Source organism: Marmota marmota, unplaced genomic scaffold, assembly GCF_001458135.2.
Source record: "Marmota marmota marmota unplaced genomic scaffold, marMar, whole genome shotgun sequence".
Taxonomy (NCBI): domain Eukaryota; kingdom Metazoa; phylum Chordata; class Mammalia; order Rodentia; family Sciuridae; genus Marmota; species Marmota marmota.
Window position 1 is genome coordinate 80,124,119 of NW_026000026.1, and position 25,475 is coordinate 80,149,593.

General features: G+C 40.7%; 1 protein-coding gene across 2 annotated transcripts in view; it reads left to right on the forward strand.

Annotated features, from left to right (window-relative positions):
* Nucleotides 1-25,475, forward strand: part of Arhgef37 (Rho guanine nucleotide exchange factor 37) — a 52,781-nt gene that overhangs the window by 1,966 nt on the left and 25,340 nt on the right. Inside the window, exons 2-5 of one of the 2 annotated variants that reach the window (XM_015486074.2) lie at nt 10-33; nt 18,598-18,785; nt 20,203-20,326; nt 23,586-23,733. In XM_015486074.2, coding sequence (XP_015341560.1) covers nt 18,609-18,785; nt 20,203-20,326; nt 23,586-23,733 — 449 coding nt within the window. In that variant the 5' untranslated portion in view covers nt 10-33; nt 18,598-18,608. The remainder of the gene's footprint in view (nt 1-9; nt 34-18,597; nt 18,786-20,202; nt 20,327-23,585; nt 23,734-25,475) is intronic. The other variant, XM_048811785.1, reaches the window with a different exon arrangement.

The following is a 25,475-nucleotide window of genomic DNA, read 5'->3' on the forward strand; positions in this document are numbered from 1 at the left end:
TGGACGCAGGCGGGCACCTTGCGCGTGCGCGCGGTGAGTGTGCCCGACCCGGGCAGGATGGGGCCGGGAGGGGTGTGGGAAACAGCTGCTGGGTAGATCAAAAAAGGGAAGTCAGGGACAGAAAGGCAGGATGCGGTTAACTTCCAGGTTCCAGCTTGCTTGCTCCGTAGCTTTGTGTCTTGAGCCTTACAGGGATACAAGCCACCTGATCCATGGTGGCCCAATTGAGTCGTTTTATACGTGGGAAAGTGAAGCCCAGAGAGCTAAGCAGGGTTGGTACAAAATAATTATTACTTGTTTATCTCTGCCTGCTGCCATGTAGAATGTGAGGTGGATTTTAATAAGAAACCATGCATTAAAACAATGGAAACATACAAACAATGGTAAAGAACCTTTGCCAAGAAGCTATGATTATGAATAGACAATCGAGGCCAGGAAAAAGAGAACGCAAATCTGTGTTCCATAAGGTGAGGTGAGTTGGCCAAGGACACTCACAAAACTAGTGTCCAAACTGGTATTACAAGCCAGAAGGTCTGCTTGTTGTAAATTAGATGGGAATGGAGAAGCAGATAGCCTGCTCAGATACTGGTTCTTATCCTTCTGGAATTCACTGACCCCTTAGAAGTAGGTGTCCACTCACCACAGAGTAGTTCACATATAACTTTGCGCAGTTTCAGGTTTAACAGGAATGCCTACTATAAGGAATGACTGCCTACTGACGACGCAGATCAGTTTATTTGCTTTATTATAGAAAGGCAGTCGGTGGAGAAGCAGCTTTTAAGTCCAGACAGCGTCTAGACGCTGCTAGAAATGTGATCTGGGATGAGTAGTTTAACCTTTGCAGGTTCAGCTTTATTTGTATAATGGAAATAAGATTGCATTGCCCTCCAGGTTATTATCAAATTTAAGAATGAGAGTAAGTCCTGATGCCTGACGGTAGTTGATACTTTACAGAAGAGTTGAGGCACATGGCCCAGTCAATCACAGCTGTGCCAGTCGGAGAGGAAAGAAACTGGACTGGAAGAAATTGGACTGCATATGAGATAAAATAAAATTGTAAGCATGAAAATATAAAGTCAACCCTATTATGATTTGCAAACAAAAGCACATACCCTGGTAATAGTATCCTAAATAAGAGTGCAGTGAAGCATTTCACTTGATATTTGACCCAAGGTCAAATGCTGAAAGTAGAAACTACCAGATATTCCAACAAGGACTGTTTACTTGCTCCACTACACCATATGGTTTGTTTTTAAGCTGGGACCTGGCAACACCCGGTCTTGCCCAGCAATGGAGGCTCACTGAGTTCCTGCCAGAGTACAGGAGTTGCTGGCAGCTGGCTCATATCCCGCTTGGATCAGCAGATTACTGTGGCAAACAGTGCCTTGGTTCATTCTGCTCTAAATCAGATAAATGGCTTTTTATTTAACTAATGGGGAGGGGATGTATCTTTGGGTGCTGTCACAGAAGCAAAGTGGCACTTGTTGAGCTTGATTGTCCAAAGCCTGATGCTTGTTTATTGACCTTCTTAAGAACTTTAAATCTGTGGATCCAAAATTGTGAGGACAGGGCCTGGGCAGGCTTCTTATCTATAAAAGGAACTGTTCTTTAAAAATATTGTGTTGTCTCCTTTCTCTACCTTTTTAGGCTTTCCTAATAGAGCCAGAAAAATGTGGGTATGGGTAAATAGCTGCTATTTAATTTGGGTTAAGGCACATATCACCTGTCTGGTGGGTTACATTCCTCTCCATGTATTTATAAAAAGAAGTTTTTCCTCCAGGAGAGACAGAATGTGTGTGTGTATGTGTGGGGGGGCGGGTATCTCTTACCCTTTTTCTACCTCACTCCCAGTCATTTTTCAACCCAGAGGAGCCCTTTTTCTTCATAATCTGGTATATTCCTTACTTTCTGGCTCTAGGGTCTGATTTTGTTTTACAGTAGTTTCAAAAAAAATTAGCATTTTTTCTAATTTGACCTTTAGGTTCCAAACATTAAATATTCCATAGGCCAATACAGAGCAAATATGCTTCCCATTTCAGGCAAAGCCTCTGCGTTACTTGAAGGCAGTGGTGCAGATGTTCCTCTCCATAATTGCCCCCTTTATTCCTTGTAGAACAATGTTAAGAGCAGAATTTCTCAAGAAATGATTTATAGACCTTTTATACAGAATCACCTACGGGTTTGTTAAAAATGCCCCACCCAAACCACTGAATCAGGATCTTCAAGAGTGGGGGCAATAATTTGCATGCTTTATTAGTGCTCCTGGTGATTCTTTTGAACTTTGGGTTACCTATGTTATGGGTTGGGGGTTAGCAGTGGGTGACTGGGAATTCTTTCTTATGCCTTTCTGTATGGTTTGTCTAGTTACATAATAAGCAAGAGCCTCTTTCTTAATTCAAACAAAAATTTTCAAATGTCCAAAGAATATATATGGGTGGCAATAAGCACTTGAAAAGATACTCAAGATAATTAAACATTAAGGAAAAGTGCATAAAATCCACAGTGAGAGATTGCTTCTTATCTATTAGGGTGGCTAAAATTAAAAACTTGACCACCAAAGTGTTGATCAGGAGTCAGAGGAACTGGAGTGTGCATTCAGTCAGGACACAGCTGTACTAGGCCTCAAGAAGGTGGCGAGAGTATAGACTCAGCTGGTCTTGGGGGTGGAAGGCACTAAGAATGAATGGATGGGCTTAATAAAACAGGGCAGAGCCTAGAGGTTGGCACTGATCAGCGCCCTTTGCATTTAGTAGTTTTATCAGTTTTTAGTGCATATTACTGTCCTATCACCACCCTTGCCCCCAGCCTCCATCACAGCATCTTATTCCTTATTTTTAAGGATGTCGCAAGAGAATGACAACACCTTACTGGGCCAGATACTCTAGAATACAGCATTCCTTTGGTCTACTAATGTAGTCAGTTTTCAATAAGGGAATGAGGCTACTCCGGAATGACTTTTTTTTTAAGTGCTAACTTCAAGTGATCTCTTTCTCTTTCCTAGGAGTAACAAACCATTTGTTTTAATCAGGTGGCAGAAACCCAACTCAGAGTGGCTTAGGCCCAAGGGGGTGGGAAATAAAAATGTACTAGCTTACGTAAAAACTAAACCCAACCTCTGTGCCATGGTGCATGCCTGTAATCCCAGCCGTTCCAGAGGCTACAGCTGGAAGATCTTCGATTCAAGGCCTGAATGGGCAGCTTAGTGAGCCTCTGTCTCAAATTTAAAATTAAAAAGGGCTGGGGATGTACCTCAGAGGTAGAACCTATTGGATTCAATCCCTAATACCACAAAAACAAAACAAAACAGGGATACGGATGTAGTTCAGAGGCAGAGTGCTTGCCTAATATGTAAGAGGACCTGGGTTTGATCCCCAGAAGCCCAAAAACAAAAAGTCAGATAAAACCAGAACCAAACAAAACCAAAACAACAGCCAAAAGGGACTCAGTCTCTGTCATGGCTGGATTGTTAATGTTATCAGGGTTCAGTTTCTCTCCCAATCTCTGTTCTATTTCAAGAGTGTTAGTTAAATTTTCATGTTCTGGCACATAGTTCTTGATAATTATTATTATCTTGATCAGCTGTAATTGCTATCTGCTGAACTTGATTAGATGCTTCTAGATTAGCCAAGGGTCCATAGACAACTTTTTCACCTTTGACAACTTTTTCATCCACCAGATCAATAGTTACTGCCCTTTCCAGTTTAACAAAAAGAGTAACAAAAGTAAAATAAAACTGGGGGCTGGGGATGTGGCTCAAGCGGTAGCGCGCTCGCCTGGCATGCGCACGGTGCTGGGTTTGATCCTAAGCACCACATACAAAAATAAAGATGTTGTGTCCGCCGAAAACTAAAAAATAAATATTAAAAAAAATTCTCTCTCTCTCTCTCTCTCTCTCTCTCTCTCTCTGTGTCTCTCTCTCTCTCTTAAAAAAACAAAAAACCAAAAAACCCAAAACTGGTACTGTTATTGAGGGCTTCCCATGTCCAGAGCACTCTGTTAAACATTTTACATAAACTATCTTATGAAATCTTGTAACAGCCTGGCAAAGGTTATATAAGAATCCCAGGAAAGCCAGCCAATTGATTGCAGAGTTAGAATTTGAAATCAGGTTTTCCTGACTTGAGGGCTTGGGCTAAAAACTTCATAGTGCTTCTCACAGACATTCCCTAGGATCAAGAAGAGGACAGCAAAGCAATCAAATAGTGTGCATAGCTTTTACTTTTTCTGAATAGGAATCTTAAAATAATTTTGGTAGTAATGGTAGGGACAGGGCTTTGGAGGTCATCTTTATAAAATCTCAATCCCAGATCCTTCTGGGTTTTAGAGTTCTTCTGGAAACTCTGTGTATAGGAGCTTGCAGACTATTGTAGGTATCTTACTAACCAAGCTCATCAGCCAGGATCCCCATGTGGCTGCTCCTTTTTCTATAGACATTCCCTCTCTTTATTTTTCAACAGGTTCTTTTGCTATCACAGTACTTGAACTTCACCTTTGACAGCCTTCTGTGAACCTTCCCCTTAGAGTCTGACCAATAGTCTCTCTTCCTTTTTTTTTTAAATTGGCTTTTCTCTATAGCCTGGGGGTGAATAGCCAAAGGATGCTTATCTTCCTGCCAGGGAATTTTGCCTCCTGAACTTTAAGATGATGCTTTCACTTTTGCTAGTCCCTATCTCCATTCAGTTCTGACTGGGCAGAGTTAGGTACCAAGTATCACTTTCCATTGTTACTCCTTCTGTCTTGGAGGATGAGATAATGAAGATGTCTGACCTGTTTTAGTTTACTTAGTTTCTTTGCTTTTAGCAGAGTGAAACTAGGAGCAAATCACCAGATATTTTTAAATACCCTTTCCTTATTGCAGAGCCAATTTTTCTTGACCTTTGTATTTTCAGAATCCAGAAAAATGCTTGATATATATAGTAGCTGCTTGAAGTATTTGTTGAATGAATGTACAAATGCCCAAATCTCTCTCTGCTAACATGGAGAGAAGAAAAAAGAGAGAAGAGAATTAACTCAATTGTATCTGATCCAAAAGTCAGAATCATTAACTATAGCATATTCAATACATTTTTTTAAGCACAAACTATGTGCCAGGCTGATGTAGGGTTTGTTTTTTTGGTTTGTTTGTTTTTTGAGGGGGTAGGTGCTAGTAATTGAACCCAGGGCCTAAGAAATATTAAACACTCACTCTACCACTGACCTACACCACTGTCTCCTGATTTTAGTTCATAACTGCTTACCAGAAGGCATCAAAGAGATCCCAGGACTTGACTGTGCTGATTATTTTTCCAGTGTTACTTAGCCGCCTGACTGGCCTTAAGGAAAGCCACCTTTCCATGGGTGCGTTCTCTGAAATAAGCCTCCTTATCAGGCCAGGCCAGAAAATGGAATGAGGGTACTCCGCCTGCCTTCCAGGCTGGTGAGCTGTGTTTATCCTGAAAGTGTTGCAAAGATAGATTACTTAAGCTAAATGACATTTTGTTTGTCTTTAAATTATTATTTTGAAATAATTATAATGAACATAAAGTTGCAAGGATAATACAAAAAAGTTCTGTGTACCCTTCCCTCTGGTTTCTCTAATGGTTATATCTTACTTAATTAAATTATTTATATGTGGTGCTGAGAATAGAACCCAGTGTCTCACACATGCTAGGTGAGCACTCTACCACTTTATTTATTAAAAAATAAATAAGCCCCAGCCCCAGCCCTATCTTATCTAAATAAAGCACAATATCAAAACCAGGAAGTGGCATAATATATGTGTATGGAGTTCTATGCCATTTTGTCCCCATGTGAAGATTTTGTGTAACCTTCCCCCACCTCAGAAAATACAGACCTCTTCAAGAGGTTTTTCCTAATGCTCTTCCTTAAATCCACACCTACAAGCCTTCCTTCCCCACCCCTAACCAGGCAGCCACTAATCTGTCCTCTGTCTCTGTAATTTTCTATTATTAGATGAAATCACACAGCATGTAACCTTTTAAAATTTGTTTTTGTGGATTGAAACCAGGAGTGTTCTACCATGGACATCCCAAGCCTTTTTATTTTTTATTTTGAGACAGAGTCTCTCTAAAGTGCCCAGGCTGGTCTCAAACTTGGGATCCTTCTGTCTCAGCCTCCCTAGTTTCTTGTGCCACATCACCAGGCTTGTAACCTTCCTAGATTGTATTATTATTTTTTGTTAATTTTTTAGATTGAATTTCTTTTTCATTTAGCATTATTCCTTTGAAAACATCTAAGTTGTTGGTGTGTATCAATAGTTCATTCCTTTTTATTTCCAAATATTCAATGGAGGTATAGTTTGTTTAACCATTCATCTGTTAAAAGAACATTTTGGTTACTTTCAGTTACTGCAAATAAATGTATAGAAGTTTTTTTTTTTTCTTTTGGTACTGGGGGTTGAACCCAGGGGTGCTTAACCACTGAGCCACATCCCCAACCTTTTTTTTCTTTTATATATATATATTTTTTTAGATAAGGTCTTGCTGAATTGCTTAGGGCCTCCCTAAATTGCTGATACTGGCTTTTGAACTCATGATCCTCCTGATATTTTGATATCCAGAGCCGTTGGGATTATAGGCGTGTGTGCTACCACACCCAGCATAAATGGGTTTTTATATGGACCTAAGTTTTCTTTCTCTGGGTTAAATGCCTAGGGGTATGGTAGATATATGTTTTGTTTTTAAAGAAACAGAGTGGCTGTGCCATTTTATTTTCCCACCAGCAATGTATGATTCAGTTTTTCCACATTCCTGTCGGCACTTGGTATTGTATAATATATATAATATTATATGCATATACACACATTTATTTTTTGTGGTACTGGAAATTGGACCCAGAGCTTCGTAAGTGCTAGCAAGTGCTCTATCACTGAGCCATTGGCTAACCTTCCCTCTCCACCCCCATTCTAGGGATTGAACCCAGGGCTTCATGCTTGCAAGGCAAGCATCTATCACTGAACAATATCCCCAGACTCCTAACCCTTCTTATTTTATTTTGACACAGAATCTCACTAAGTTGCTTGTGCTGGCCTCAAGTATGCAATCCATCTGCCTCATCCTTCCGAGTAGTTGGGATTACAGATGTGCACCACGATACCCAGCCATAATTTTTTTTTTTGGTAACAGTTTTATTGAGATAATTCATATCATATAATTCACCCATTTAAAGTGTGCAAGTCAGTGGTTGTTTAATATATATTCACAGACCTGTGCACCCATCACCACAATCAATTTAGAACATCTTCATCATCCCTAAAAGAAACTCTGTACCCTTTAGCCACACTCCAGTCCCCACCCCTTCAGCCTTAGGCAACCATTCATCCTTTTTTCTTTTTTTTTGGTCTCTGTAGAGTTGCCTATTCCAGACATTCTAAACAAATGGAATCATGAAATATGTGGTCCTCCATGACACCTTCTTTCACTTAGGGTAATGTTTTTAAGATTCATGCATGTTGTAGTATGCATCAGCACTTCATTCCTTTTTATTGCCAAATAATGATATTTTTAAAGAAATAGAAGTGTGTTTCTTTCCTATAAAAGTGTGTTTATAGCCTGTGCTATAACTTTTATTACACAGGCTATAAACTAAAGGATAGTAGAATGCTGCTTCAAAGAGGTCTTGCCAGGCCTACTTGGAGGTCTAAATTGCAATTAACCTAATGAGTAGTGCTATTTTCAATCTTTAGCAGTTTTCTGTAAAATACCACCTATGTTTTTTTGTTTATTTATTATTTGGCAACAGCTCTGACTCCTGGAACCTGGATAGCTCTCCTAAAAATTTATTTGGATCTCGTAAAGAAGCTAGGCACAAGCTAGTGAATATGCGGCAGGCCAGGGACAGTTAGGCAGGCCATGACAGTGTTCAGTGACAGGAACACAGTGGTGCACCAGAACAGATCCATTCCAGGATATGTGTGGGCCCTTAGCCTCGGAACAACCTTGCCCTCCCAGACACTCAGTTTGTATATTTATTCCCTGCTTAATGCTTATGGCAAAACACAGAAACTGGAACAACTGCTAACACAACTACAAGAGCCATCTATTTAGCAAATATATATTCCTTGTCAGTATTGTGAGGCTCAGAGGAGGATACAAGATGAGTAGGTACATTCAGGAGCAGTGACCCAGCACACCTGTAATCCCAGCTACTGTGGAGGCTGAAGCAGGAGAATCGAAAGCTTGAGGACAGCCTCAGCAACTTAGCAAGACCCTGTCTCAAAATCAAATAAAATGGCCAAATATGTACCTCAGTGGTATGGCACCCCATGGTTCAATCCCCATTACCAGAGGGGAAACAAGATGAATAGGTGTTTATCTTGCCTCCAGAAGCCTAGTGTCTAGCCAGGAAGATGAGCCTAGTCATAAATATCCTGAGTCTAAGGTGGAATGGGATGCACGCCACTATAAATATTATGAAATAGTTTAGCTAGAAAATAACAAACAATAGAACAAATACCCATGTATTTATCTGCTAGCTTTGTTTAATTTCACATTTTTGTCATATTTGCTTCACATTTTTTTAGACAAACAGAACATCTCAGATACTCAGCAATAAAAGAAAGAAACTATTGATACACAGAATTGCATGAATCTCCAAGGAACTGTGCTGATTGAATAAAGCCATTCCTAAAAGGTTACATACTGAGTGATTCTATTTATATAACTTTCTTTTTTTTTTTTTTTTTTTTTGTTACTAAGGAATGAACCCAGGGATGCTTAACCACTGAGCTATGTCTCCAGCCCTTTTCATAGTTTATTTAGAGACAGGGTCTCAGTGAGTTGCTTAGGGCTTCGCTAAGTTGCTGAGGCTGGCTTTGAACTCTGCCTTAGCCTGCTGAGCGCCCAGCTACATAATGTTCTTGAAATGATTTGGTTATATAAATGGAGAGCAGATTTGTGGTTGCCAAGGGTAAAGATGACAGGAAGCCAAGAGGGTGAAGTGGCAACCTGCAGGATTCCTGGTGGAATGTTCCACTCCTTGGATGTATCAATGCCAGTGTAACTGTTATCTGGTGGGGGGACTATGAAAGGGTCCATGGATTTTCTCTGGATATCTTTTATTACTGCATGTGAATCTCTAATTATTTTAAAATAAAAGGCTTAACTTTTAAAAATCTCAAATACTATTAAGCTCCTTTGATACACTCTTCAATTCCTTTCCCTTGCTTCCCTTTCCATAGGTTACTGCTATTCTGAATTTATTATTTCCATATCTGTTCCATATGTTTGTCTATGCCTAAGCAATACACAGCATCGTTAAACATATTCTAAAAGTTAGAATATGCTATCATACTGTATTTTTTTCCTTTCTTCTTCTCTTTTTCTCTATTTTTTAATTTAATTTTTTGTGGTACTTGAGATTGAACCTAGGGTTGCTCCACCACTGAGCTACATCCACAGCCCTTTTTCAGTTTTTTTTTTTTTTTTTTTTTGAGATAGGTCTCACCAAGTTGCAGAATCTGGCCTCTAACTTTCAATCCTTCTGCCTCAGCCTCCTGAGTAGCTGGGATTACAGGCATGTACCACCACACCTGGTTTCTCCCCCACACCTTTCTTTCTTTATGATGTTTGTGGAGATATGCATGTTGAAACATGAATATATAGTTTATTCAACTTATACTCTTCAGAATTTCACTGGTGGTATGATTGTGTTATTTTCCTACCCTCCTGATGTTGGACATCCAGGCTCTTTCTAATTTTCTGTGATTACCAAAAGTGCTGCTGTCAACAGTCTTGTCCACATTCCTCATGTGTATGTGGAGACATTTCTTGAAGGCAGGATGCATCTAGGAGTAGAGCTGCCCTCTTCGCGTGTGTGTTTTGAACTTTTCTAGATATTGCCAAATTGCTTTTTAGAGTGGATGCAATAATTAACATGATTATATCAGTATGTAAGACTTCTTAGCAGTCTACATTCATCTACCTGTTCATAGACACTTTTTTTTTTTTACATTTTGCCAATCTGATGAACATTTTGGTTTTAATAATTCACAGTTGCCTTGTCACTGGTGAGTTCATCATCTTTTTGTTGGTTATTAGCCACTTACATTTCTTCTTTTATGAATTACCTGTTGTAATCTGTGTTAGCCAAGGTTTAGTTGCAGATAACACACATTGTTCTATTTTAAGGAAAAAGAGATTTAAAAGAGGTTTATTAGGTACTTGTTGAAGGGTCTGGAGAAGCGGGCCACAGAATACACTGCAGAGATGAGTCCCAGAGCCATGCTAAAAGAATGGCCCTCCAAAGAGCTGCTGCCCTCTGCACCAATCAGGAAATTGGAGAATAGGGAAGCTGCTCTTCCAGATGCTGCTTCAGGATTCCACGACTCTACCCCTAATGTATTGCATTGCCAGAACTGTTGACTTCAGAACAATGCAGAACCTACCTGGGTGAATGGGGTACCTGAAGCATTATCTTTCTTCCTACTTCACTCAGTTCTAAATTCCAAGTTCAAACAAAACCATCTGATTGATGGGACTGAAAATATATCTTAAACTCTTAGCAGTTAGAGAATTTGAGAAATTGGTTTTTAGCTCTCCAGTTTCAGTATAATAGCAAGACCCAATAGAAGGAGGTTGAAACTGATGGTGACTTAACTAAAATAATGTATTCTCAAAAGTGTCTTTTGTCTATTTTTCTACCAGATTGCCTTATTTTAATGATTCTTAGCAGTTCTATATATAGTTTAGGTATTAAATTTTTGCAGGCTACTTTCATTAGCAGTATCTTCTCCTGATCTGAGGCTTTTTTTTTTTGATCATGGAATTGCTTGGAAAACAGAGCATTTCAATGTGAATATAGTCAGATTTATCTACCTTTATTAATCTTTTTGTTGGGGGTTTGTACATTGTATGTTTTGTTGAAGAAATCCTTCCCAATCTGGAGAGCATACAAACATTTTCTTTTAAAACTTTTAGCATTTCACATGTAATTTTTTAAAGCCATCTAGAATTTATTTTGAGTGCTATGTAGGATTCTATTTATTTGTCTTTCTATATAGGAAGCCAGTTATCCCATGGACCATCCTTTTACTGATCATTTATGAAACTTCTGTCATATCAAGTTTCCCTATTCACTATGGTCTGTTTCTGGGCTTTCTAATCTGTTCCACTAATCTTTTTTCCTACCTCTGTTCAATACCACACTGCTGAATTACTATGGCTTTAAAATAGTAAGTCTTGATACATGATAGGACAAATCTCTTTGTGTAGTTCTTCAGAATTTCCTTGGCTATTCTTAGACCTTTATTTTTCCATATATATGTGAGAATTATTTTACTATGCTCTATTTTTAAAAAAACCTGTTTGAAGTTTTATTAAAATTGTATTGAGGGAGCCAGGCACACCTGTAATCCCAGTGTCTTGGAAGGCTGAGGCAGGAGGATCACTAGTTCAAAGCCAGCCTCAGCAGAAGTAAGGCACTAAGCAACTCAGTGAGACCCTGACTCTAAATAAAATACAAAATAGGGCTGGGGATGTGGCTCAATGGTTGAGTGCCCCTGAGTTCAATCCTCAGTACCACTAATATATATATATATATATATATAGAGAGAGAGAGAGAGAGAGAGAGAGCGAGCGAGCGAGAGAGAGAGAAGTGAAGGCCTGGAGGCTGTAACTCAGTGGCAGAGCTCTTGCTTAGCACATGTAAGGCACTGGGTTTGATCCTTAGCACCACATAAAAATAAACAAATAAAATTAAGGCATTCTGCTCATCTACAACTACAAAAAAATTTTTTTTAAATTGTATTTAGTCACTCTGTAAGGAATTTTCATCTTTATGATAGAATCTTTCTATCTATGATCATGGTATATTTCAATTTGTAGTTGATTCCTAAGTGTATTTTACTCAAGTTTTATAATTTTCTCCATAAGCATCTAATACATGTTTTGTTTAGTATGTTTAGGGAGTAAAAATTATTGTTGATTGTTACTACATTATTAAAGATTTTTTATTATTATGCTTTTATCTTCCTTTGAATTACTAATGTTGGTGTTTATATATAGTTTTACTTTTGAATATTAATCTCTGCAAAATTGTAGAATTCCCATTTTTTAAATAAATTTAATGGTTTCTTTTTTTTTTTAATTTTTAATTTATTCTTTAGTTTTCAGTGGACACAACATCTTTGTTTGTATGTGGTACTGAGGATCGAACCTTGGCCCCATGCATGCCAGGGGAGCACACTACCGCTTGAGCCACATCCCCTGCCCCTTTAATGGTTTCTTGCTTGTTGCGCTACCTGGGGCTGAGGATTGAAGTGATGACGAAGCCCTCAGGTGGGCTAGGAAGGCTCCTCATACTTTTTGTATCCATTCGTGGTCTTGCTGATTTGTTTGTCACTTGTCCTGCATCCTGGCTCCAGGTCAGAGTTAGACAAGCACCTACAGTGAATGACTGCGACCTCAGATGAATGAGCTCTCCCCCCGGGTGTGGCTGTCTCGGGACCATAGTAGAGCAGGATTCCTTATCTACTAACTTTCTATGGCATCATGGTTTATGAACATCCATTAGCAATTCTCACTGAAAGTTCAATCACATATGATCTGGTGCATTTAGATTTCACTGGCCATATCCCAGTATCATGCTTCAGGATTCCATGACTCTACCCCTAATGTATTGCATTGCCAGAACTGTTGACTTCAGAACAATGCCGAACCTGCCTGGGTGAATGGGTACCTGAAGCATATCTTTCTTCCTACTTCACTCAGTTCTAAATTCCAGGTTCAAACAAAACCACATTCAAAGAAAGTTTCCAATAAGTTTTGTGATGAGAAGATGAGGTAATAATAGTCATGAATCCAGAAGGCCAGTGGGACAGAAATGGTCATTGTCATGTGAGGTTGAATACTTGGAAATCCTTCCAAGAGTGTTATGCAGGGACAGTTTTTTACCCTGGTTGGATCATAAAAACCACATTCCCTCCTGTTAAGTGTGGGAATTCAGCTGTAATTCCTGGACTGTAAAGCAACCTGATCCTGGTGCTCAGACTGCCTGAGGACCTCGCTGCTTCTGACAAGTTGGATAAATGCCTGTGGATATCATCTTTTACCATTTTCAATATGATCCTTTTAAATGACATCCTTCCCACACTGTCCCTATTTATGAAGTCCTTAGGTGGGAAAAATGGCCTTCTCAGTTTTTAAAATTTGCAACAAAGACAATTTGAAAGAAATAAGGTTTTGTAATTCTTTTTTTCAATATTTATTTTTTAATTGTAGTTGGACACAGTACCTTTATTTTATTTATTTATTTTTATGTGGTGCTGAGGATCAAACCCAGGGCCTCACATGTGCTAGGCGAGCGCTCTACTGCTGAGCTACAACCCCAGCCCCAAGTTTTGCAATTCTTTTTATTTTTAGTTTTTAGTTGTAGATGGACACAATTCCTTTTATTTTATTTGTTTATTTTTTGTGGTGTGGGGGATCGAACCCAGTGCCTCACGCATGCTAGGCAAGCACTATACCACTGAGCCACAACCCCGTCCCAAATTTTGCAATTCTTTAAAAAAAAAAAAAAAAAGTTTAAGAAAATTCTTTTTCTTAGAAGCATAATTTTAGACTCATTTTTAAAATATATTTATTTATTCATTTATTATTTTTATGTGGTGCTGAGGATTGGACCCAGTGCCTCACACAGGTGAGGCAAGTGCTCTAACACTGAGCCCTAGCCCCAGCCCCAGACACGAGAAGCATATATTTTAAGGAGATGGATAGTTCTGTTTATTATGAAAAGCAGACAATTCTGCAGTGTATGTTATGAAAAACAGCCTGTCTTTCTTCATTTCCTTCCTGTCCCAGCTACCAAAAGACAACTCCTTCCATTGTTTTTGGCTAATTGTTTTAGAATTTACCTCTTATCTTTAAAAAGCACAGGCAGGGAAGTTTTATACTTTTCCTCAGAAAGTTGAATATTTAAGTCTTCTGAAATACAATGGCAGTAGATTAACAGGAGAAAGACATAGCAAACTTATATGATCATAGTTGTACCTGACATAGGAGCCTTCAGACTGGAGCTCCAGTGGAGCTACCTGACTTTATGCTTAGGTTTGTGGAGCACACACACTATGTAGAAAACTAATTGTACAAAAACGGTATGAGCTAATAGTAATAGACTGAGTAGAGAAACCCAGCAAGACCTGTTTGTTCAGATTCTTCTTGGTCCCTCAGTTGTAGCATTTCTTCATTAAGGGGACAGAACAGGACTTTTTTTCTTTTTTCTTTTTTCTGTACTGAGGATTAAACCCAGGGCCATGCTATCACAGAGTCACATTTCCAACCCTTTTTATTTTAAGAAAGGTTCAGAATTGCCCCAGCTGGCCTTAAATTTGCAGTGCTACTGCCTCAGCCTCCTGAGCAACTGGGATTACAGGGATGCACCACTGTGCTCAGCCTGGACAGGACTCTTTCTTTTCTGCATAAAAGTTGTTCTAACAATTGTTTTCTTTTGTTAGTTGATTTGTTTCTTAGTTTTCTATGTATTATCTATGTAATTATTCCTAATTAAACACCAAATTCTGTATCAATTCAATAAACCAGCCTATAAGACATTCTAGAACCTTCTGCAGTTCTCTATCCAGATTGTGCCCTCTGCCTGGAGCCAACTACCAAAGCCTAGGATTTTTCCTCACCTATTCTGAGGATTCCTTTGGTCCTTCCCTCTCCAGTGTTTAGTTACCATATCCTGAATCTTCCTCTTTCTTATTTCTTTGTTTTTGTGGAACAAATTCTCAAGTAGTTTTCCAAGAACAGATTCTCTAGGCCTTCAGAATCCTGCAACTTCTCCACAACATGTTTAGATGTGGAAAAAACAAAAAACAAAAACAAAACAAAACAAAACAAAAAAAACTTATCCTTCTTGGAACTTGTACTTCCTAGATCTAAGTATTCAAATCTTTTATAAATTCTGGATAGTTTCCAGTCTTAACTCTTCAAATATTGCCTCTCTTTACTCTACTTTTTTCTCATGTACTGGGGATTGAACCCAGGGGCACTCTACCACTAAGCTATATCCCCAGCACCCCCCTTCCCTTTTTTTGAGACATGATCTCACTAAGTAGTGGAGGCTAGCCTTGGACTTGTGGTCCTCTTGTCTCAACCTCCTTAGTCACTGGAATTACAGTTGTGCCCCATGGCTCTTAGTACCCTTTTTAGTATTCTTGCCTACCAGGACTTGCATTTGTTATGTGGATTTTTTTTTTAATTTGAGCATCCATATCCCTTATATTTTTCTCTAGTATTTTCCATATTTTTCTCTCTGTTTAGCAATCTGGAAAATTTCTCCAGATCTATCTGCCCTTTTAGTCTTTGTTTTTCCTTAGTGTCTTCTTAATCTGTTTAATCAGTTTTTTTAACTTCAAAGACTAAATTTTCAATTTCTGTAAGTTGCTTTAAAAAATCATATAGGTTTTCATTTTTTGTAATGCCTTTCATTTCCCTTTGTATTATCATTTCTACCTGATAATTTGGGGTCTAATCTTGCTCCTCATTGCTTTGTGCTCACTTATTACAAGAAATGGTCTTCTTGTAATTTTGGAATCCAAACTCATCTGAAGGACATGGTTATCTGTAGCTTAGGTTAAGATGTGTCCTCCTGGAGATATGTTATTTCTCCTATAGCTGTTTCCAGTGTCCTAGGTCAGAGACCTGATTCCATGGGTTCCAACAAACCAGATCCATCCATTTACCCCCAAAACCAAACAGAAAGGTAATGGTGAAAAGCCGAAAAATAGATTTAATCAATGTGGCCATATTGGGAAGGATAAGTGAGATCAAATAGCTCAGTTCTACCATGAGCTTTAGGTTTAGTTGGAGGAAGAATTGGGGCAAGGGATGAGAAGTGTGCCTAATTAAGCAATCTTCCTCAAACTGGTCTGGTTGATCATTATTTGAGTTCTGGATCTGCCAGGTGGCTCTGGAGAAGTTCTTATCTCTTGAGGGGGCAATTTCCACTTGCTGCTCAGGAGGTTTATCTCTCAGACCTGTGATTCTGAAAGGGGGGTAATACAGTTCCCAGGAGATGATGGCACCTGCTTGGGGGACAGTCTCATTGTGGGCGATGTACCTCGCAGTGTTTCTTGAAGGTGTAGGATGACAACTGAAGACTTCTAGGTGCAACTCCAGGGGTGTGAGCCAGGAATCTGTAAAAGCTGACAGTCAAATGTCCCTACAAGGGCTGGGGTTGTGGATTAGTGGTAGAGCACTTCCCTGACATGTGTGAGGCACTGGGTTCAATTTTCAGCACCATATATAAATAAATGAATAAAATAAAAGTCTATCAACAACTAAAGAAAATATTTTAAAAAAAGGAATGTCCCTGCAAATCTTGTCCTGGTCTTGAAGGGGGACAAAACAGGTTAGATCAATTTAGGGCTAATAAACCTTGGGTTAGCAGTTTTGGATAAACAATCCTTAAATGGTTGACATGTCTCCCTGTAGAGATGGACAGGTCACAAAGTTTAAGGTAATAAAGGAGACAGATACAGAATGAAGGCAGAGATGCTAGACTTTTACATATTGCCTATGGGGCATCTGCTGGCCTAGGAAGAGAGTCACTGTTTTTGATAAAGTCTCTGTTGTAATTCACCTCTTTTTTATTTTTGGCAGTATTGGGGATTGAGCCCAGGGTTTCACACATACCTGACAAGCCCTCTACCACTGAGCTATATCCCCAGCCCATAAAATTCCCCTCTTAACTTTTTTCATTCAGTCTGGAGGGAATTAGGGCATCAGCCGTAGGGTTTCCTAAGTTTTCTGACTGGTGGTAAACTGGTACATAAGAAAATGAACAAGGGTCTTTAAACAATGGCCAACTTTCATAAGTGAAAAAGGCCAGATGCTTAAGCTGAAAAGTAAATTTTGAAGCAGAATACAAGAGGGAGCCAAAGTCAGAAGATGTCTAATTTCATAAATTATGTACGTGTGGAGGTCTTTTTCTTTTAAATAGCTCCATGATTGTGTTTTTTCTTTACCTCTATTATGACACAGTTGCCTCTGGTTATGCCTTCCCCCTGGGTATTTTAAGACCCCAATTAGGCAGCCTCATGTTGGCCCCAAATTAACTTTTTTCCTTTCAAGGTCAATGAGATACTCTTAGGGACTTGAGGGGAGCTTCTTATCCTCTTTGGTTTTTCCTCTACCCATTGTGCCATCTGTGGGGATGGGTTCAGGTCTTGAGGACCACATAGCTTCTGTTGGAAGTGTTGGGGGACATTCTCCTGCTCAGTGACCCTCCTTCTTGTAGAACATGCACTGGTAACTCCTACTTTCTGGGTCTTTTTGATCCCTCTGATCAGGAGGTTGGGTGTCTCACTGGAATTGCAGGGCCCTTTAGAGGGATTGTGTCATTCCCTGCGTCCCAGCTGACCTAGGAGGCAGAGGGCCAAAATGTTGTCTGTCCCCTTAGCCCTTTTATTTTCCTTGATTTTGCCTCCAAGTCATTGTAGAAATCTAGAAGGCCAGTTCACCTAGGACCCAAACCAAGATGGAGAAGTATTTTTGACATTTTCTGTAAATGTGGGTGGACTTTCTTTCTTTCTTTTTTTCTGACCTATCATTTTACTGAAGTCCTGGGGGGTCCCAGATGGTTGAAGGAGCTTGTTAAGTCCCCAGTTTGCTGGTACTGACCATGCTCTCTTCCCTGTGAGGACCACAGCTGCATCAGCTGAGCTACTCCCTGCTCAGGTCAGTTCCCTGGGCTTTGAGCCTTGTGATTTCCTTAACTCTCTTGCAAGCTCTGTCATGCAGTTAAATTAAAGTTTATTATAGCTGATCTGGCATTCCTAAGTGTTTGGAAGTAGGAAGGTTTTTTTTTTCCAGGTCATCTTGTCCACATTATTTCCTGTATATTTTTAAATTTAGAGATAAAGGGGCAGTGGGAGTTTCAGAAAAGTACAGCGGGTGGAGTGAAAAGGGGGAGGACCAGGAATGGCCCAAGAGAAAATGTATGTTGGAGAATAGAGACACAGGGGTATAGAAGCACAAAAGCAGGGCAGGACTAGGCAAGTATGGAGCAAAGTAATGCACTCGTTTCTGCTGGAGGGGAAATGAGGCTGAATGGACCACTGAGCAGCAGGGAGCTATTAAAAGCCTTACAACAGGGAGCGTTGTGATCACAGCTTTGTTTCAGAGAGTTTAAACTGGAAACGTGTTCAGAATGAATGCATATGGTTGGCAGCAGGAGAGAGGTGTGGATTTGGAAGGATGATCCTAGAGTCTGGGGAAGTAGTCCAGGTGATAGGTTGTATGTCCTGATGGCATAACAAGGTGGGGGGAACCATCAGGAGAGAGAGAGGATAAGAGGCACTGAGCTGAACCAGATGAAGAAATCTGGGTCAAAAGCTGGGGTGAAAATAGAAGAGCCAGGAAAGCACATTGTCTGAGTCCTGGGAAATGAATTTAAAATGTCAGCAGTTGATCTGAGCTGTTGTCTGCCTTTTTATAGAGTCCAGATACTGCCCCTAAAGGCTAATCAACACTTCATCTTGACTCTGTTATGCGAGATGTTTTTAGATCTCTTGATGAATAGTTGTCTTCAAATTAGGGACAACATTTTCCAGTAGTGCTCCCTGGAAATAAATCAGGATGGTTTTGTTTTTCCCAGAACCTGAGGACATGAGTGATCATGAGTCCACCTCCAGACCAGGGAGTCCAGACGAGGAAGGTCGCAGCTCTGAGGACAGACGGTTGCTCCATCAGAGACTGGCTGTCATGGAGCTCCTGGACACTGAGGTCTCCTATTTGCACATGCTTCAACTCTGTGCCTCCAACATCAGGGGCCGCCTCCAGCAGGTACTTGGTTGGGGCCACCCATAGGCCATCCTTATAGGGGTAACTGTGAGTCTGCTTCTGAGACCTCACATCTGTCCTGGGGCAGGCCTGATGGAAAGGAAGCATGTGAGTATTAAGTCTGAGTGTTCTGTAAGCCCTAGGACTACCATTTACTGGCTCTCCAACCTCCAGCAAGGCCTTGGATAGCTTCGAGCCGCAGTGTATTTATTCACGGGCTAATGGGGAGAGGAATAAGCCCCTCAGAATTAATTGAGCTAATGGACAAGCCCTTTTTCAATTTAGAACAAATTGCTTAAACTGACCTACATTCTAATTGTCTCATTTCACAGGGTGATGACTTGGAGAAATCAGCACTCTCGTGGGTTTCTATTATAGTGTTCGCTTTTTGCATCTTTTTTTTCCCCCAATTTTAAAAGCAATATAGGATCTTGCTATAGAATTTCAAGTATGCAAGCTCCAGAACAGCAAAGGCTTTGTTTAATTCAGTATATCCCAGTCTGGGTACATAAATCATGGACATTCAATTAGTGATTTTTTTTTTTTTTTTTGAGTACTGGGGATTGAACCTAGGGGTGCTCTACCAGTGAGCTATATCCCTAGCCCTTTTTATTTTAATTTTTTAATTTTGAGACAAATTTCTTTCTTTATTTTATTTTACTAACTTGCTGAGGCTGGCCTCGAACTTGTAGTTCTCCTGCCTCAGCCTCAAGTCACAGGGATTACAGGTGTGCACCACCACACTTGGCTTGATTAGTGATTCTTGAATGATTATGAATAACAAAATAGATAATGTAGAAGATAAAAGACCTCTATTATTTTACCCTTCAGAATAATAGGCACTAAAACAAACATATATGTTGTTTTTCATTTTAGCAAAAATAAGAGCATACTATAGACGTTGTACCACAGTTCCCTCTTGACGTGCATCCAGCTCACATTTTGGTGCTGGAAGTCTGGTAGAGGGACTGGTGTGTACATATAGATGTCCTGCACCCTTTTTAATAGTAGTGTAGTCTGGTTAATAGGGACTGGAGTTTGGAGTACATCTCCAGGTAATGATGGTAGATGCCAAGTATGTCAGAGCTGGCAAGAAATCTAACTTCCCATTGTCAGATGACAGATGGAGAAACAGGGAGAAAAAAAGTAACAGTTGGCAGCAGACCTAGGAATGAAGCCCTCGTTCAGCCTCTTTTGCATGCTGAGTACTCCATGTCTTCGTTTCTCCTTGCAGAGTAGTGAAAAAACATAATTTGTAAATTTCAAATCCTTGCAAACATTCCACTGGGTCAGGCAGTCTTCCTGAGGGTGGTGGGACACTGATGGTGTGAGAGGTTGGGGCTACTCTGCAAAGTCACAGGTAGTCTCTCTACCAGACTCCCAGCGACCTCCTCGGGCTTCTTTGTTTTTGTTTTTTCAGCTGCCACAGGGAGATCTGGATGTCCTGTTCTCAAACATGGATGAAATCATCCAGGTGAGCAGCAGATTTCTTCATGGTCTGCAGGAGACGGCCTCCAAGGAAGAGGAGCAAGTGTACCTAATTGGTAAGTAGAAAACCTAGGGAGTTATTGGCCTTCACTTCCTGTGGAACTGTCCTTAGCACGTGGTCATTGCAGAATATGGGGAACGGGCTTTAGAATTCTATGGAAGTGCGTCTCATTGGGAGTCTGGTTTGGGGATCCCTGAAACACAACATGTCAGAGGCAGTAGGGCCCTCAAATCATATCTGGTCCCCGTGACCTAATCACCTCTTAAAGGTGCAGCCATGTGCCAGATCAGGCTACTCTGGCTCCTGCTTGCTAAACTTCTCTTCCCAGGCCGTGCTATGCAAGGAAAGCCCTTTTCCTATGGGGTAGCAACAGCATTTTTAAAGATTTTTGGACCTCAGGCAAGACTTTTTTGGTAATGGGGATGGAACCCAGGGCCTCACACATGCTAGGCAGGAACTCTACCACTAAACTACATCTTCAGCCCCACAACAGTCTTTTAACAGACTTGTTTTTCTCCTAAATGAGTCAGGACAAGAAGGGGAGGGAAAAGCCTTTACTTTGGTGTCCTGGACATCCTGCTTTTCTCTCCACTCTCTGGGAATTTCCCTTCCTTTGCTCTTCAGTTACTGAAACTCCCCTGTCCCTGTCCACAGTGGTGTGACAGTGTCTTTAACATGTTCACATTCCTGAGAACATCCCTATGTTGAGAGAATGGAGAAATTGCTCTAGGTTTCGTGGCCAGGTCCACACTGGCTCTCAGTGGAGTTGCTCTGCAGCTGGCTGACCTCCTTCTACCCCACAGATTCTCCCCAGATACAAGCTTTGGGGGTCTCCTTTCCTGGTCATCTTCTTCCTGACCCTGTGCCTTCTCCCAGGAGTTATCCCTGAGGATTTGCTGGATTGCACTAGTGAAGGTCCTGGGGTGGTGATGTCATGTGTGGAAATTTACTGAGAACCATCTGATGGTCCCAAAGGAGACTTGGATAGAGACCCAGTCTATGACTTTGGCAGGCAGAAAGGTCACCTGTCCTGCCTGTGGCCCTGGTTCCCACCTCCCTGTTGTGGTTAACACATTTGTCTTCGTTCTTACCACTTTCTCACTGCTGGGCCACCAAAAGCTCTTCAGGTTTGTTTTGTTTTGTTTTTGGTACTGGAATTTGAACCCAAGGGTGCTCTACTACTGAACTACACCTTCAGACCCCCCGACCTTTTAGAGCACTTTTAGGCTTACAGAAAAAATAACCACAGTCCCAAGAGTCAGAGTTATACACAAAAGTCATTTTAATGAAGCATGGCTCCCCCTCTCTCCTCCCTACTGGGCCACCCCCATTCCCTCATTCTTCATGCCTTGTTCCTTCCGCCCACTATAAGCCACCAATCTCATTAGTTTTTTTTATTTTAAAACATGAAACACCTCATGAATTGCACTTCACTCTTCTACAGGGGCTGTGCTAATCTTCCCTATGCTTTGCAGCTTTAGTGTACATGTTCCCGAAATTGAGCTGAAATCAGATCACATCACCCCTGCTCAAAACCCTCCATTTGCTTCCTGCCACCCTTGTAGAATGCAATCTGGACACCTTAAGATGGCAAGTAAGATTAGCATAACTTACTGTGCCTCACTCCATCGGGGCCCTCCATGATGGGGCTTCAGTCTCGTGTTCATTTCCTCCTTATGTCCTTGTTCGCTCTGCTCCAGCTGAGCCCCCTCATGCAGAGACTCCCCTGCCTTTGGGCTCTGTCTTTGTTCATCCTACACCAGAGAACTGCGCGTGCCCTGAGTTCCCAGGGCTGGTTGCTTCCAGTCTCTAATAGATGCTCGCTTGTATCTTCATGGAGTCTTTCCCCAAATAGATTCCCCGCCACTCTCTCTTTATTTTACTTTGTTTTAATTTGTGACACTCATCACTACCTGGTGTATGTAGTATACAGTCATCCCTTGGTATCTACAGGCGGCAGGTTTCAGGACCCTGTCAGGTACCACAATCATAGATAGCTGTTGTACTTCATTGCTTGCGGGGAATGACAAGAAGAAAAGCCTGGGTGTGTTCAGTACAGACACATTTTTCTTTTTGAATATTTTTGATCTTCGGTTGTTTGAGTCCATGCGTACAAAACCTATGGATATGGAGGGACCGCCGTATTTATTGCCTGTCTTCCCCAGTAAGCTATAAACCCCTGAGGCAGGGGCTTTGTTTTGTTCACAGAGCTTAGCAGAGTGCCTGGCACATAGTCAATAAATAAGCAGTTGGTCAATATTTGGTGAGTGAAATTTATTTCAGGTGCTTTACATGTATTATTTCTCTCTCTCTTTCTCTCTCTCTCTCTCTCTGTCACACACACACACACACACACACACACACACACACTATTGGAAGTGAGTACTAATTTTATGCCCATACTATAGATGAGAAAACGCAGGGTCAGAGGAATCAAATCTTTCCCCAGGTTACATGATTGGGGAAAGTCTGCCCCATGATGTGGCCTTAGTTCTTTCTAATGCTAAAGCCTTCACTTGTTTGCAACTACCTGTTCTATGCTGCCTGTACTGCACCATGTGTTCCTTGGTACATTTGGGGGTTCCTGACTGTATGTGCTGCACAGAATTAATCACAAAGATAAAATGAGCTGATGGTCACTAGTGTGTTTTGTAAGCCATAAGGCAGTTCTAAATGTGGGCATCTTTGCTATTATTGCAGCAATTGTAGCTACTGTTTATTCTGTATAGGTTGATGATACCTAATCTTTTTTTTTTTTATTAGCTACACATGACATTACAATGATCTTAATCTTAAAATCCAAAACCTGAAACTCTTCAAAATATAAAAGTTTTTGAGTGCTGACATGATGCCACAAGTGGAAAATTCCACACCTGACCTTCTATGATGAGTCATGGTCAAAACACAGGCACACTAAAAATATGGCATAAAACTACCTTTAGCCTGTGTGTACAAGGTCTATATGATACATAAATGAATTTTGTGTTTAGTCTTGGGTCCCACCCCTTAGATATCTCATAATGTATGTGCAAATACATTATGATCCCATGATTCTGGTCCCAAGCATCTTAGATGAAGGATACTCAAACTGTACTAGGAGGTTACAGCTTGGGCACTTCACCATTGTGTCACTCAGTCCTTCAGCAACATTACGGAACAGATAAAAAGACAGAAATAGGAGGTCACTTGCCCACAGCAACATGTTGGTGAAGCCTGGCAGTCTCACCGCAGAACCGGGTAGCTCACCTTCTGCCTCCTTCCTCTAAGCAAGAGGACATGCCCTTGATAATCCCTTGTTGCTTGTTCATTGTTAGGTAAATTATTTTTGGAATTCCAAGAGGAGTTTGAGCGAGTCTATAAGGTCTATTGTGCCAGCTATGACCAGGCCTTGCTGCTGTTGGAGACGTACCGGAAGGAGCCGGAGCTGCAGCAGAAGATCCAGAGCACCATTGAGGCAGTGGTGTGAGTAGCATTGAACCCTTGCTCTTGCCCCACTGACCTTGAGCTCAGCGGGACAGTTCCCATCTTAGTCCTACTTGGGGTTGCTCATGCTGCTTCAGGAGTGTGTTAATATCAGTACCTTTATAGTCAGCACAGGCCAGGCCATGCTGCTGAAATAAATGGCTCCCAAATTGCAGTGGATTCAATGGCAAAGGTTGATATCTTTTTTATGCTCCATCTCGGGCTCTTTCCTTTATCACCCTCACTCCAGGAGGCATGCTCATAGCAGCCACCCTCTGGGGTATTGGCAGCAGTTATGGCAAGGGAAGAAGGAGCTCTAGAAGTCAGTCACTGGTATTAAATGCTCTGGTACAGAAATAACACCCATTGCTTCCACAGCTCATTTGCTAGGACTAATCACTGCTGTATCCACCTGCTAGGAGGTGGGGAGCCCCATCCTGCCACGTATCCAGAGGCAAAAAAGCAGAAACACTTAGTGAATAACACTCATGCTACTTCAGAGAGGGGCAGTGACATGGTGGGAACCAGGAACCAAGGGTTGTCAACAGTGGGGTTGGGAAGCAGGTGTGTATCACTTTGGGCCCCCTTTTTATAGATGGCTGAAGCCCACATAAAAATGTGTCAGAACTGTTCCCAGTTGCCTCATGGCCCAGAGCTGGCATCCATATTTACACACTCCAGATAAAGAAATGCAGGGAAAATATTTTTTAATTTAAATTTTGAATGAATAACTTAGTTATATGAGTCAAAAACTGTAAAACATAAATATTAATATAGCAAAAGAATCTTCCCAACCCCGACCCTTCATCTACCCGGTTCCTGTCCCCAAAGTTAAGGTAACCACTTTTAAATATTTCATGTCTCTTTGTGTAGTTCCTTTTTGTACATACAAGCAATTGCAAATATATACACTTATTTTCCTGATTTTTAAATGAAAGTTTTATCTTTTTAAAAATTTTTTTGGGATACTGGGGATTGAACCAGGCAGGCACTAGGCAGGTTATTTGCCCACTGATCAACTCCCCCAGCCCAGTTTGTGTCATTTTAAAAAAATCTCGATTATGCATATATCTCCCTTGGAGGTCTTTCTATTTCAGTCCTTAACATCATGGCCCTTTGACCTTCAGACACCCTTCCGCGAGGTATCTGGTCTACAGTATTTAACTGGTCTCTGGATAGACACTTGGTTTGTTTCCATTCTTTTGATATTGCAGAGAGAGCTACAATGTTTATTCCCCAAACCTAAGTCATTTTACTTGGTGTAAGTATATTTGTAAGGTATGTTTCCAGAAATGTAACTGCTAGTTCAAAGGAAATATGTATGGATAATTTTGATACACTTTAAATTTCTCTCTGTAAAGGCAATGTCAATTTACATACCCCTTAGCAACAGGTCAGAGTGCCTGTTGTGGTGTCTCAGTGTGGTTTTATTTTGCATCTATAGGTTTGTCATCTTTTTTGTTTACTTAAGAAACAAAATTTGTCTATTTGTCCTTTCCTGCAAAAATTTTCTGCTTCGGGGCTGGGGATGTGGCTCAAGCGGTAGCGCGCTCGCCTGGCATGCGTGTGGCCCGGGTTCGATCCTCAGCACCACATACAAACAAAGATGTTGTGCCTGCCGAAAACTAAAAAAATAAATAAATAAATAAATATTTTTAAAAAAAAATTTTCTGCTTCTTTTCTATATTAAAAAAAGAGGGCTGGGTTGTGGCTCAGTGGTATAGCAAGCACTTGCCTAGCAT